At 37.8% G+C, this 13,302-nt stretch overlaps 2 protein-coding genes across 2 annotated transcripts; both read left to right on the top strand.

Annotated features, from left to right (window-relative positions):
* LOC110854844 (lactase-phlorizin hydrolase) lies at positions 1 to 5,246 on the top strand. Its single transcript, XM_022103274.1, has 9 exons — positions 1 to 123; positions 185 to 209; positions 379 to 512; positions 1,877 to 2,028; positions 2,485 to 2,653; positions 3,443 to 3,655; positions 3,716 to 3,851; positions 4,281 to 4,654; positions 5,118 to 5,246. The coding sequence occupies exons 1-9, from the start codon at positions 1 to 3 to the stop codon at positions 5,244 to 5,246; spliced, it is 1,455 nt and encodes a 484-aa protein (XP_021958966.1).
* A 7,257-nt stretch (positions 5,247 to 12,503) lies between these two features.
* LOC118436970 lies at positions 12,504 to 13,049 on the top strand. Its single transcript, XM_035855692.1, has 2 exons — positions 12,504 to 12,652; positions 12,720 to 13,049. Exons 1-2 carry the CDS (start codon positions 12,505 to 12,507, stop codon positions 12,902 to 12,904), a joined length of 333 nt encoding a protein of 110 aa, XP_035711585.1. The 5' UTR covers position 12,504; the 3' UTR covers positions 12,905 to 13,049.
* Positions 13,050 to 13,302: the final 253 nt, after the last annotated feature.

Genomic DNA, 13,302 nt, shown 5'->3' with positions numbered 1-13,302 from the left:
ATGTGGACGTTTATCCTCGTAACTCTGGTAATCCTTACTCGGGCAGATGGTGAAGAAGATAGCTTTCTCTATGACGTGTTTCCCCCCGGGTTTCAGTGGGGATTGGGTTCTGGAAGTTATCAGGTGCTCAAAAAGTAAATTTTACGCAGAAATGTTTATATAAAAAAAATTGCAAAATTTTCAGGTTGAGGGGGGATGGAGGGACGATGGTAGGTACATAACTGAAGAGATCGCATATTTATGTAACGAAGTTGGAGACTATGGTTTGATTTTTTTAAATAAAGGACTCCTCGCCATTTGTTTAACATACATGAAAGAGTTCCTTTGTTAAAAAACTAAGGCATAAAGTAATGTCTATAATTAATTTGTGTATTATAGGTAAAGGGTTGAACATCTTTGACAACGTGTTTCATCAAATCCCATCACCTGCGGTGGACGGGACTAATGGCGACATTGCATGTGACTCGTATCACAAGTATGCGGAGGATGTCTCCCTCTTGAAATATATTGGGGTAAAGGTCTTAAATATGTATGTAAAGGATTCAATGCCCGGATTTTTAAGGGTTAAATTCCCGGTCCCGGGAATTCTGAGTTGGATAGGAATTGTTCCAGTTCCCGGGAATCAGAAAACTATAAGAATGTAGTCTGGGTTGTGGGAGTCCTTACTTTCTAAGAATTCCGATTTTACGGGTTTTATTTAATTCCAGGCGTGTAATGTATGTAAAGGGCATCCCATATGTAAAGTGCAGATGGAAAAACGGCCCTCATTTTGTTGTAATTCAATTTTGTACGAAGAAACTAAATTTACACAAAAGCTTAGGACCAATTTCCTATCCCATTGTAACTTAGAGATGTAAGGTTCTTCTGAGCTCCGCCGAATGGTCGTTTTCACGGTTTTTCCTAAATGTCCTTTGCAATTCTGCTCCATACTTTCGAAATCTACGAACGATTGCAAACTTTTTCTCTCGTTTAGAACATTGTCTTCGACAATTGGCCCAGAAGTTCTCGATACCACGTGTTTGAGGTACATTTTTAGCGTTGTTTGATTTTTGTGTATCTCATCCAATGTGTTCGGGGGCATGAATAACCAAGGTTTTCTTTTGAAACATTGTCTTTAGCTTTAGTCTATCTTCGCATTTTGCATCTACTGGAGTAGTTGCTTGAAAATATGTACGATCGGGAACATGATCAGGGTCAATGGTCACTTAGATTTCATCATAAAAAACCACGAGTTTGCTCTACCCTTTTTTGGAAATTTGTCTGCATGCTGTTTTAGCTTAATGGTGCTGGGTCCATACATTTTTCTTTGCCGATTGCTTTACACAGCCTTTTATACCTAAGACGTGAAGTTTAATTCGACATATCGTTGAGTTCGATATCTTTTGTGTTGTGGATACGGCAATCGTGGAAATGCGGGACGCTTCTTTGAGAACATCCTAATTTTCTCGATATTTCTTTTAGTCGACTGGATAACCGTCTGACGTGATATTTTTTTGCAATTCATGTCACCGGCAAGCTCACATCTTGTAATTATTAGGTCGACAACGAATCTACGTTTTCCTTGCCTGGCGACGCAATCAATCGTCTATTTCTAATCACGCCGACATGAATTTTCGTGCGAGTGAAAATCGACACTTCCGAATTTTTGGATTCCGGCTCGTGTAATGCATAGACAAGATTTTTTGATGAAATCTGAAATCAGTTTTCTTAATCTACATGACATTACCTAAAATATGACTTATCTCTGATCAATTTTTTCCCACCCGTACCCTTAAAATCAAAGGTTGACCGAGCTGCACTTTACTTTTGGGATGCCCTTTAATATGATAACGTCTGTGCAATTATAATGTGAAAATAAACAAACCTATTATTCCAGGCCGGAGTTTACCGGTTTAGTTTATCCTGGAGCAGAATTCTTCCCACGGGACGAATCGACTACATCAATCCAGCCGGGATCGAGTATTACAACAATTTAATTAACTTCCTAATTGCGAACGGTATCGAACCCATCGTGACAATTCATCATTGGTATGCTAAATACGATGGGAAGTAAATTAGTCCAGTGTATTTGTAATTCTACCAAGTTTAGTGAAAGCGTTTACGATAGGCTAAACCCCTTGTGGCGCAATGTGAAATAGAGCGCCAAGTTCAAATGGTAACAATAACCACGCCAGTACCAATTTTTTTAATTCATCTTATTCTTCCAGCGTTAACGATTAGGTGGTAAAAACGAGTGGGAGTTTTAAATATGGGAAAATTTAGACTAATGAGATTCAACTCGTACATATGCATCATGAAGTAAAACATATTGTAACATTTAGCTTGGCCCTTTTTCACATTGCTGTGGACGATTTGAACTTAAACCCGTCTAGGTTTAAGGTTTTCAAATATGCAAAGCATGTATAGAAAACCGGTATTTTCCAGAAAATCCCCCCGGTTATTTTTAACCCGAGTAATTCTTTTTTAATCTATGACATTTCATAGGGACTTGCCCCTACCACTCGACGGTATCGGAGGTTGGGCGAATGATGAACTGATCCACCACTTCACTAACTTTGCCCACCTCGTATTTCACACGTTTGGAGATCGCGTCAAGAAATGGGTGACTTTCAACGAGCCGAATATCATTTGCATGCTGGGATTCGTATTTAAGGTTAGAGTTTATAAATTTGGTTACATATGTAAATTTCCCCGCTAACAATAATTTAGGAATCTTAACACTTAAATCTTAAGGACATGATAATGACAAAATAATTTTCTTATTGGAAACATTAAATATTTTCATTGTTAACAACGTGACGACTACCCAGTATATACTTCATACGACAGATCAACTTTTTTTGACATGTGTTTCGGATATGAAGTTTTAAAAGTACCAAGTAGTTCGTTACCTGACCTCGTAAGTCAAAAGGTCACGGCGTCAAGATGACTAGATAATAAATACTTATAATTTAAGCCCCGAATATATGCTCACAGATTTGGACGAAATTAGTGTTCATCGATCACAAGTTTAATTAGCATGAAATTAGAAAATGGCACTAATGCGCAAGTTTGGTGGATATAAATATTTGCATAAAAGTAGAATACATCGCACAGGAGATTTGTAGAGGGTTAAATGCTAAACCTTTGAGGCGCATTTTATCCTCCTTTTGCGCAAATATCTCTGTCAAACCTGCGTGTTGGAAGATAGTGCCATTTACAAATTTCGTAATAATTCGATCGATTGACACTGATTTGATCAAAATCTGGGAGCATACGTTAGAAGACTTCCAAGATATATTTATAATAGAGAATTTTATATTAAATCGAGTGTAAAGTTTACCATGGATTTATTGTAGTGCTTAGCATATGTACATAGGTTTTAGGGAGGACTAAGTTTTAATTGTTATATTCTAGTATTAAATCTATGGTTCGTGTTTAAGTATTTTTATTTTTTAACTAGGTCGACGGAAGACCTATCGGACTCAACGAGGTAATTAAATGTTTCCGAACCTTGATACTATCTCACGCGCGGGTATACCACCTCTACGACCACGTGTTTCGTCCTTGGCAAGGCGGCAAGGTGGGCACGAACCTGGCCGCCTACTGGTTCGAAGGGAAGGATCCCAATAATCCGGAGGATGCTAAAGCAGCTGAAAATGCGCTGCAAATTATGGTAAATTAATTGGTTGAACATTAATAAAGGAATTCTGTTAAATATATATTTTCCTAATAGTGGGGACTTATCGCATCCCCGCTTGTTTTTGGATATTTCAACCGTGAAACTAGGCAAATGATGGAGAGACTTGCGAAACGTGGACTGATATCGCCACAAAAGGAGTTTACGTTGGCGGAATCGGCGGAAATAATAGGTTTGTCAAAAATAGTATGATGTTTATGGAGTCAGACACATATTTTAGTGATAACATCCATGGACATGAGTGATTATGCATGAATTAGCATAAATTAGTTAAGCACAATGCGTGAGATGAGGTATGAAAGAAAATGAGTGCAATGAAGTAATAGGAAATCAGCATGAAAGATAATGAGTGACTATGAATATTTATGAAACCCTGCGTTTAAAAATTAGAGTAAATGATTTTGAATTATATTTAGCTTACGCTTACTCATGTGAACGCTAACATAAGGAAGATAGAGAAGGCGTGGGGTGGGTTCTCTAAGAGTCGGCATTTTTCACGGCGGTAAATTTGAGCGTTCCCGCAGGCACAGATACAGTCGTGTTCAGAAATCAATATCTTAATATGCACTTATTAATGTGCATACAAATATTAACTTGACAGGAACCTGGGATTTTTTGGGGGTTAATCACTACTCTACGTATCTAACTGAACTAAGGAAATCCACTAGTAAACCTGGGAACCTTACCTTAGATCAGATATTCCTTTTGCTTCTGGATGTTAACCTATCCGTCAAACCTGAATGGGTCTCCACTTCAACACCGGATTTTAAAGTGGTGCCCTCGGGTTTCAGAAGGATCCTGAATTGGATCAAGTGGAGGTACGGAAATCCAGAACTTTGCGTTCTGGAAAACGGCTACTCGGGAAGACCCGAGCAGGGTTTGGAGGATTACAACAGGGTGGCGTTTCACCGAGCCTACATCAACGAGATGTTGAAGGCAGTCAAGCTGGATGGGGTTAACGTATCCGTCTACACGGTATGGAGTCTGCTCGACCAATTCGAAATGGTAGGCTAATAATAACCAAACTTTCGCAACCCTTTTCCGCATATAATGGTAAACTCGAGGGTGAGAATTTGGAAAAGGCAGCTTAAAATCCAAAAACGTTGGGTTAGAATACGAAATGTCAAATTCCGTGGACTCGAATCCAAAATTCCAAGATTTGACAGGTTAGAACCCGGTAACTGTTTCGGGGTATTAGAATCCGGTAATTCTGGGATGTAAATTTCGTTCCCTTACGAATCCGATATAGCTCGGACTCGTGCATACCCCAATTTTGCATTGGACAATAAGCAAGACTTACCAGTCGTTATATTTTAAGCGATTTTTCGCTCAACAACTTATTTTTTAATGGACAACTATACATCTAAATAGTCTACGCATATCTATAATCCAGTAATTAGCACTAGTAATTGTTAAAAGGTTTATTTATTAAACCTAGGAATTAGGATACACAGTAAACTTTGGAGTGGTGGCCGTCAACTTTACCGACCTGGACAGAACCAGGACACCTAAACTTTCAGCGACCTGCCTCAAACAGATTTTCAAAGATAATGGATTTCCTCGATAAATTATATTACAAATTAGTATTCCTAAATATTAGTAGTTCACTAATACGTACGTAATTTAATAAATGAGTTTTCGAAGGGAAAAAAGTGAGTCGAGCGGAAATATTTCTCGATAACTCCCCGTTTTTGGAATCTCCCTAAATTAATGATTCATTCATATTTGCGTGTATGTAAAAAGCCATATGCAGCCCTTGGAGCTGCGGCCAATATAAAAATTTGTATTTTCTACCAATTTCAACCTTCCAATAGAAACTACATAAGTTTCCGCGGGATTGTTTACTAATTTTACCAATAATACAGATACAGACTCGCATGATATGAAATAATTTTTTAATTATATTCAAATACATATTTACATATGTATGTTTGCTAAATATATAATCAATGTAAACGGTAAGTATTTAAAATTAACATTCATCATGTGACAAAAGAAACTTGCATTTAATTAAATTTTCACACTCTAAGAAATTTTATCACCAGCGCGGTGGTCATATGTGACTCTACCGGCAGGTGGCAGAAGACCACCTGAGGGTAGATGCCCATCACCAGCTTAGTTATGATCAGTCACTGTGCGGTGGTGCAGTTGTCACCGTTCGGTGGTTACAGCTGTCACCATTCCAAAAATGGCAAATCCGAAAAATCCGAAATTCGGGTTTTTCCGGGTTCTTACGTCAAAAGCTGTCCCGAATAATTTAAAAAATTATATCATGACGTTATACAATGTATTCTATCAAAATTTATGAGTATTTTAGAAGTTTTGAAGAATTCGGCTATTTTTTTGTGCTAGATTTCGCACAACATTGTCTCAATTTTCCCAAGCCTGTATTTTCGAAACCTGAATAGCTCGCAGCGATTTTCTTTTTGATCCTTGTAGTCTATGATGAGTAGCATCAGATGCCATACTCAGCTAACTTCCAAGTGCGTCGCAACAAGGACAAAAATGGCCCTAAAGGTCATATGCGGGGAAACTCTGCACCCCGATATCTCCGAAACTATGCGGAATTTCGAAAAAAGTTTATCTTCACTTTTGTCATAAAAAATGATGCAGAATACAACGCCGTTATCAGTTTTCACCTAACTCGTGCAGGGGGGGCTGGGGGAAAAACTCCTCCCTCTGGGGGTGTGGCAATATAAAACTATTTTTCCAATAGTCCTTGTGCCTCACCTGATCGAAATATGCAAAAAAAGTTGGAAGTACTCAAAATTTTATTTTTGAGAATGAAAATCCCATTTGAAACCATTGTGGATTGTGAAGATACATACGTGCCGCACTGGCACGTAGCAAATTTCCCTTAGGAGTAGAAGATACCATTACATAAACTAGGAAACTATGTTGAAAGAACGAAAAAAATTGTAAAAATTGTCAGGTAATTGGCATTGTAAATTTCAACCTAGGCGGCCAAGTCTCTCAGGCACTGTGGGCAATGCCAAATAAGGCTTGCATGCCAAGTTTGGAATCAATCACCGCACTGGTAGCGTCACAATGTTTTTTCCCAGTATTTGGGGCGAAATGAAAAATTTGGGGCACCTTGCGAAAAAACGCGCGAACACGTGTACCTTAATTTTTGATTCTATTAGACACGTGTAAGAGCGTTTTGAGTTTTGCGACAACTCGTCCAACACCATGTACCGGTTTTTCTGAACCTAGTCTAAAGCTTTATTAACTTGCTATTATATACTCTACAGGTTTACATCTCAATTCTACTTTGGTATAGTGTCCAACATGGATACAGCTTGGCATTATTTTAATACTGAATTTCTAAGAGTGCATGTAAAAGCTTAAAGTAATGTAGAACAAAGCAGGTTCGAATTAAAATTGATGCCTCCGTTTTAACCTTCAGCTTCATTACAATTTTCTGGCCTTACTTGTCATTTACTAGGTTTGACGCAAAACCATCCTGTGTGTATTCACTATTCATTCGTATCCTTAGTTACGTAAAATAGTTTAAGTAGAAAATACAAGGGTCAAACGTCTTAAAAATTGTAAACTTGATTTTTAGCTTGATTTTTAACAAAATCTTGCGATGCTTACAAAATCTCGTAACCGTCGTAGCTTATATTACGACGCGAGCAACACTTAACATACGAAGAAATGCTGTATACCTTCTGTATAAGCAAACGTCTTATACCGTCTTTTGGTCATGATTTTTTAAATCGTCGGTTTGTTTTAGACTAATCCGCTTAAGGCTCAAAAATGTTTTCCGTCACGTTCTACGAACAACTGCTTCGTCACTTAAAACTATCCTCGTTCTGTTCGGCGCTCCCGTTTTTGTTTAATCCAAAGACAGGAAGGGTGACGATGCTGACATCGAGATGGGGTGTCGTACTCCACAAAGTGGAACTTGGGTCTACTTTGATCTACACGATTTTGCAGTGCGTCATGACATTGACGTCGTCCTATCCGGACACGAATAAGTATATCGCGATGGTTTTCATTTCCGTCTACGGGACAGCATTAGGGCTACGATTTAGCTGGAAGATGGATCCCGTCCAGATGGAATTTATGAACTCGTTGATGCAGTATGAGCGAAAATTGTTGACTGGTAAGTTTTGTAACTAAATCATCTTCAACATTTAGTAGAGTGAACGATATTCAGGTATTGGTTTGTTAGTAATTTCTTACGGGATTGGTAGTATTTAGCTGTTTCTGATTGATACACTCAAAATAAAAATTTGTCGAACCAACACCGCCGGTGTCAATATATGATTTAACCGTCTTGGTTAAAATGTCGAATCCGAGTTATGATGATTTTGATACCGGTATTTTAAATGTCATTACCGGACGGAAAAATTTCATTACTACTCGAAATCACAGTTGTAACCATGGCGGTTAAGTCATATATTGACACCGGCTGTGTTGATTTGACAAATTTTTGTTTTGAGTGTATATATTGCATTCTCTAAATGAATTTAGAGAATGCATTGCATTGCATTGCAATCTCGAAATTCTGAGGTAATTGTTATGGGGAACATTGGTACCGTAATGATGGTGTTAATAACTGCGGTTATTAAAGTTGCAATCACAATTACGTATACCGTTTCCCACAAAATTGGTACCCAGGTGGTTTCAAATTTTTAGTCCGGCCATAGTATCTGTAGACGTCAGGCACCACAACATTACTAAACGATAATGCCCATTGGTAGAAGCAATTTGGTACCAGAACCATTTTATTCATACACTTTCCCGTTCTGGAATGATTTCACATCAGTATTCCAGGAAAGAAATTCTTTGGATTAATCATTAATTAATCCATCCTACAGGAATCAGTTATAAGAAAACTCTACCCGACAAGATCATGTCATTCATCCTACCTTTGGTCATGTTCACTGGATCCCTCCTCCCATTCGCGTGTGTCCTCCTTCTGGTCAAGTTTCCCTGTGCCCCTCCATTTCTCGGATCAATGCTGACCTACTGCAGAAATGCGGCTGACGGGGAGCACAAGATGCCATGTTTCGTTCGGATTTGTATCCAGATCGCGGAATTCTTCATGTTTTGTCAGGTCTCGGTGGCTGCTGCGTTTTACATCTCATACGTCTTGTTTCCTGGGATAATCTGTATGTGGGACTATATAAGGGTCGTGGATAATTGGTGAGTTTATATCAATATAGTATGTACATGTACACTCTAAAAAGAACGGAAACCCTAAATAGTAGGTGTTACCATTTTGAGATGTAAATACACTCTAAATTAGAAGCTGAGTCAACTTTACTCCTTTCAGAGGAAACATTACTTTTTATCTATCAAGTTGAAGTTAAGCTGGATTAGGTATAATTAATTCTATATTAGGTGAATTAGGTATTTTTAATTGTAATTAATATATAATTTGAAAGTGTTGTTAAATTCACAAACGGTAAAACCTTATTACGATTGTTAGACAAAAGACAAATTCTTGAAAATATTTGATTCATGATAAATGTAAGAGAGATAATTATCTGCCGAAAAGTAGACCAATTCTCGAGAATTAAATTAGTCACTGTCGGATGTATGGTATAAAATAGTTGGGCAGGTACTGATTGCTCGGAATTTACCGTTCTATGGGTATGATCAAACTTTAATAACGATATGACCCACTTTGCAGGAAAATATCCAATATTTCGAAAATCTCAGCATGCATCCAAACCTACAGGGAGCTCCGTATCATAGGAATCCTTAACAATCTGGTCAACCAAACCCGCGTCCTGCCCGCATGCGCCCTTGGTTTCCCCGCCATACAATTCGTCTCTTCTTACGTGTGCATCCGACTGCACGAAAACATCCCACCGGCTGCATTTATCATGTTCCCCACCGCATACTTTGACGGCCTCGCTAGAGTTTATTCTGGGTCAGAGGAGCTCTTGAAAAAGTGGAGAAGGACGTTTCCCAACTTGGGTAGGAAGTCCGCAATCAGGAAAACCTTTGTTTCTTTCCCGCCATTAAAAGTACGCATCGGCGGGAACTTTGTGGAGGCTTCTACCCCACTGGTTGTGCAGGATTTCTGTGTACGGAATACTGCATCGATGCTTATGTTGTCGCAGTGAATTACAAATTCTTTACTAAAGACTACACTCACACTGTACTGCACAAAATCTGGCAGAGGCATATACCTATCTAAGTATTACCACATTGGTATTTGGTATTGATTTAATTGGGAAGTAACGGAATTTCCTATTGGATTGATTGTATTTATTGTTTGAGCGGGAAATTTTTCATTCTACAACAATGCTGGATGGTACATACATATATGGTTTAGTATTACGATAACGCCAAAAAGATTTATGTACTCTGGCCACATATACATATGTACATGTATATGTGTGCCAATTGGAAAAAAACCGAAGTGGCGATAGCAGCTGGAATGGAAAATTACCGTTTGTATTTGTCATGGTGTCCAATAAATAATCTCAGACCCACAAGTGTTTTGATGTCATGAGCATATTTAAGCCTGCCGCACCCGGACATTAAAAAATGTTTTATGAATCAAGGCAGAGTTTTCCAGTTCTGCAATGCTAAAACTCCTATAAGTATCTTGTTAGTTGAGGGGTGTTAAAGTAGCACAGGAATGTGTCTAATTGGTTGAAATAGTAATACTTTCATAAAAATTGTGTCATTGGTAGCTAAGTTATGCGTTAACTTTACGTATCCTTTTCCGCACCAATTTTCATTCCTAATTGCAAGAGATCAACGGGGGCATTATAAATTCCACGTTATAAAAAAGATAGATGACCAGTTTTGGATTACTCATCTTACTTGTGTTAAGTTTAAAATGAGTACGATAAGAAAGGGGTGGTCTTAAAATCGGTGTTTTTAATGATGTAATATTTGTCATTCTCTCTTGAGGCAACAGACGAATTTCGACAAAACCACCATATTTGAATTTTGTGTGCCGAAATAAATATTCATGTTTAAAATAATTAGCGGCTGAGTTATATATGTTATTCGTTAAATTAGTTAATATATACCTACTTATAAGCGTACAATAAATACCGGATGTTAAACTTGTAGAATCGAATCAGGTTCACCCTTCCAGTTTAGTGCAAGGTTAAAATATGCTGGCCAAGATCTAATTTACTCAAATTACACAGAGTCGTAAATCATGCTCTTAAATGGCAACTTTAGAATACACATAATTTCCAAATTGACTAAATAATTATGTATATGTTGAGTGGTACATATGAATGTAGTTCCTAGTAAATTTAATGTAAAATTAGTTGGACATTTGCCAGCCAAAAATTATGTGGTTCATAATTGGCTCTGAAACTTATGGTTATGTAGGCTATAACACCCCTACTCGCCAAGATTATCGGGCCGAAGAATATTCTAGAGTGGCAAGGGTGGTCAATGGTAGGCCGACTTTGCCAACCATTCCCCACTTGAATAATTTAAAAATTCGGTGCCCCAAGAAACTACATATCCTCACCCCGAAAGTGGGAAAACGTTGGCAAAAGCATATTTAAAATGCATTTAATAATAAATGTCGGCACGAAGTCGGGCCTTTAGTGGCCAATTATTCCATGCGACGCCACCTATCGTCCGCAGCGTAGAATACAAACTTAAATCGATTTTCAGCACGAGATTCTGGCAGCATGGCTAAAATCACTCTTCCCCCGAAAGATAAATTCGCAGTTGTCGAATTTATTAAGGATGATAATTCTGTATCTATTGTGTCTACAAATTGGTTCATTGACACATCAATAGTCCACTGGCCATCATCACCCAACGTCACATCTATGGTTAAAAAACACAAGGCACCGGAAGAAAATTGGGGTCGACATTCTTGCAAAATTTTGAAAGTTAAAGGTAACTAGATAAATCAATAATTAGTTCAAATATTTGTGCACATTACATAATTACTTTTTTGCTTATTCTAGATACTTTTGAGGATGCGATTATCGTACTTCGATTAGCCGAAAAGTCAAACCAGTCAACATTTGAAACTACTGTGGATGATGAGGAAAGTCATCTTCCTAGACGACGGAAGCGAAATAAGCCAAAGAAGAAGAAAAAATCGTCAACATCTTCATCGTCACCATGCAAGGATTCAGTAGACGGGAGTGATATCAAGGTTCCCACGAAATCATTTACTCTACCCCCCACTTCCAAATCAAAACCAGACGTACTAAATTATTCAAGTGATTCCGAGCACAACCAACCTCCTAGCGTTTGTGCTGGTAAATACTTAATATACAATTCATATTTTTAATTGCCGGTTATTATTTTACTTATTTGGTGATACGTTTAATTTTATAATTTTAGTGGGTCCAAATAATAGCCCTATCACATCTGGCCCAAAATTAGTTCTGGTTGATCCTGTAGCACTGACTTCAAAACCTGATGAAAGTGATTCTTCTCGAAGTGTTAGCAATCTACCTGGATATAGTGGGACGGCAGTTGGCAGAAATATTACTCGTAAAAATTTAAACCCATTTAAACATTTTACATGTTTACACTTTTTGTACAATTTTATTGTGTAACTTGCATACATTTATACACAGAATTTGAGAAAATTGTCCTTGAACGGTTGACTAAATTGGAGCAACTCGTCACAGAACTTCTACGACGATCTGGCGGAATTAACATATCAATTCCTTCAAAAATAAAACTGCACAAAATACCTGTGGAGACGGTGGACGAGTTTCAGTCACTCAATGCATGGATAAAGGCGGTGCCAGAGAATCGTGATTGTTTGGTTAGGGTTCAAAATTAAATAAATTATTAAATTATTTAAACCGAACGTCATATATTTATATATATTCACTTTTCAGGTCACCGAGTTGTCTTTAATGGGTGCAAATAGACTGTCCGGTGTCGTTAGCAAAATTTTAGGTAAGGTTTTTGCAAATAATCTTGCGAAAATCACTACTATTACCGGAGCAGGGAAAGATATTGAAGTTGCTTTAAAGGATGCGCCAATTTACCAAGTTATAAGAGGTAAAATAGACAAGTTCAAAACAAGTTAATACAGATTGAGGTGTATTTAAAGATTTGTTTACTTTAGAATCGGTGAGGTTAACTAAGGGCTACAGTTCATCGACGGACCACGAAATTGGAAATTCCGTTGCCGTTTGGTTGAAAGGTGCTGACGATAGAGACGGCGGACGAGAAGTGAGACGAAAAAATGATCACGTCAAATCGAACAAAAAGAAGACGACGAAAGGAGGAAGTAACATCTCTTCTCCATAATATCGATTGTTCCACTGCATCAACAATTCCAATGTCCACATCGTATCTGACAGGCGAATCAGTGTTAGAATCTCCTATAGTTGGTTTTGGATCTAATAATTTAGAACAGTCACCGAGATCAGAGAGTAACAGTTTTAGCTTTACCAGTTCTCATAATCAAAATGACTCCCTCAATTTAGAGCAGCCAGTATTCTCTGTTTTAGGGAATGGGCTTTGTCTCATAATATTACGCATGTCGCCTTAAAGGACCTTTTACATATATTAACTGAAAATTCCAACTTAGATGTACCCCTTGACCCTCGCACATTATTAGAAACTCCTCGAGTAGTTAAAACTCTTTTTATTTCTGGTGGGGAGTTTGTATACTTTGGAATAGAAAATAATTTGAGAAGATTAAT

This window comes from Folsomia candida, unplaced genomic scaffold, assembly GCF_002217175.1.
Source record: "Folsomia candida strain VU population unplaced genomic scaffold, ASM221717v1 Fcan01_Sc011, whole genome shotgun sequence".
Lineage (NCBI taxonomy): Eukaryota > Metazoa > Arthropoda > Collembola > Entomobryomorpha > Isotomidae > Folsomia > Folsomia candida.
Note: the sequence above shows the minus strand (reverse complement) of the source record. Positions and strands in the feature narration are given on the sequence as shown.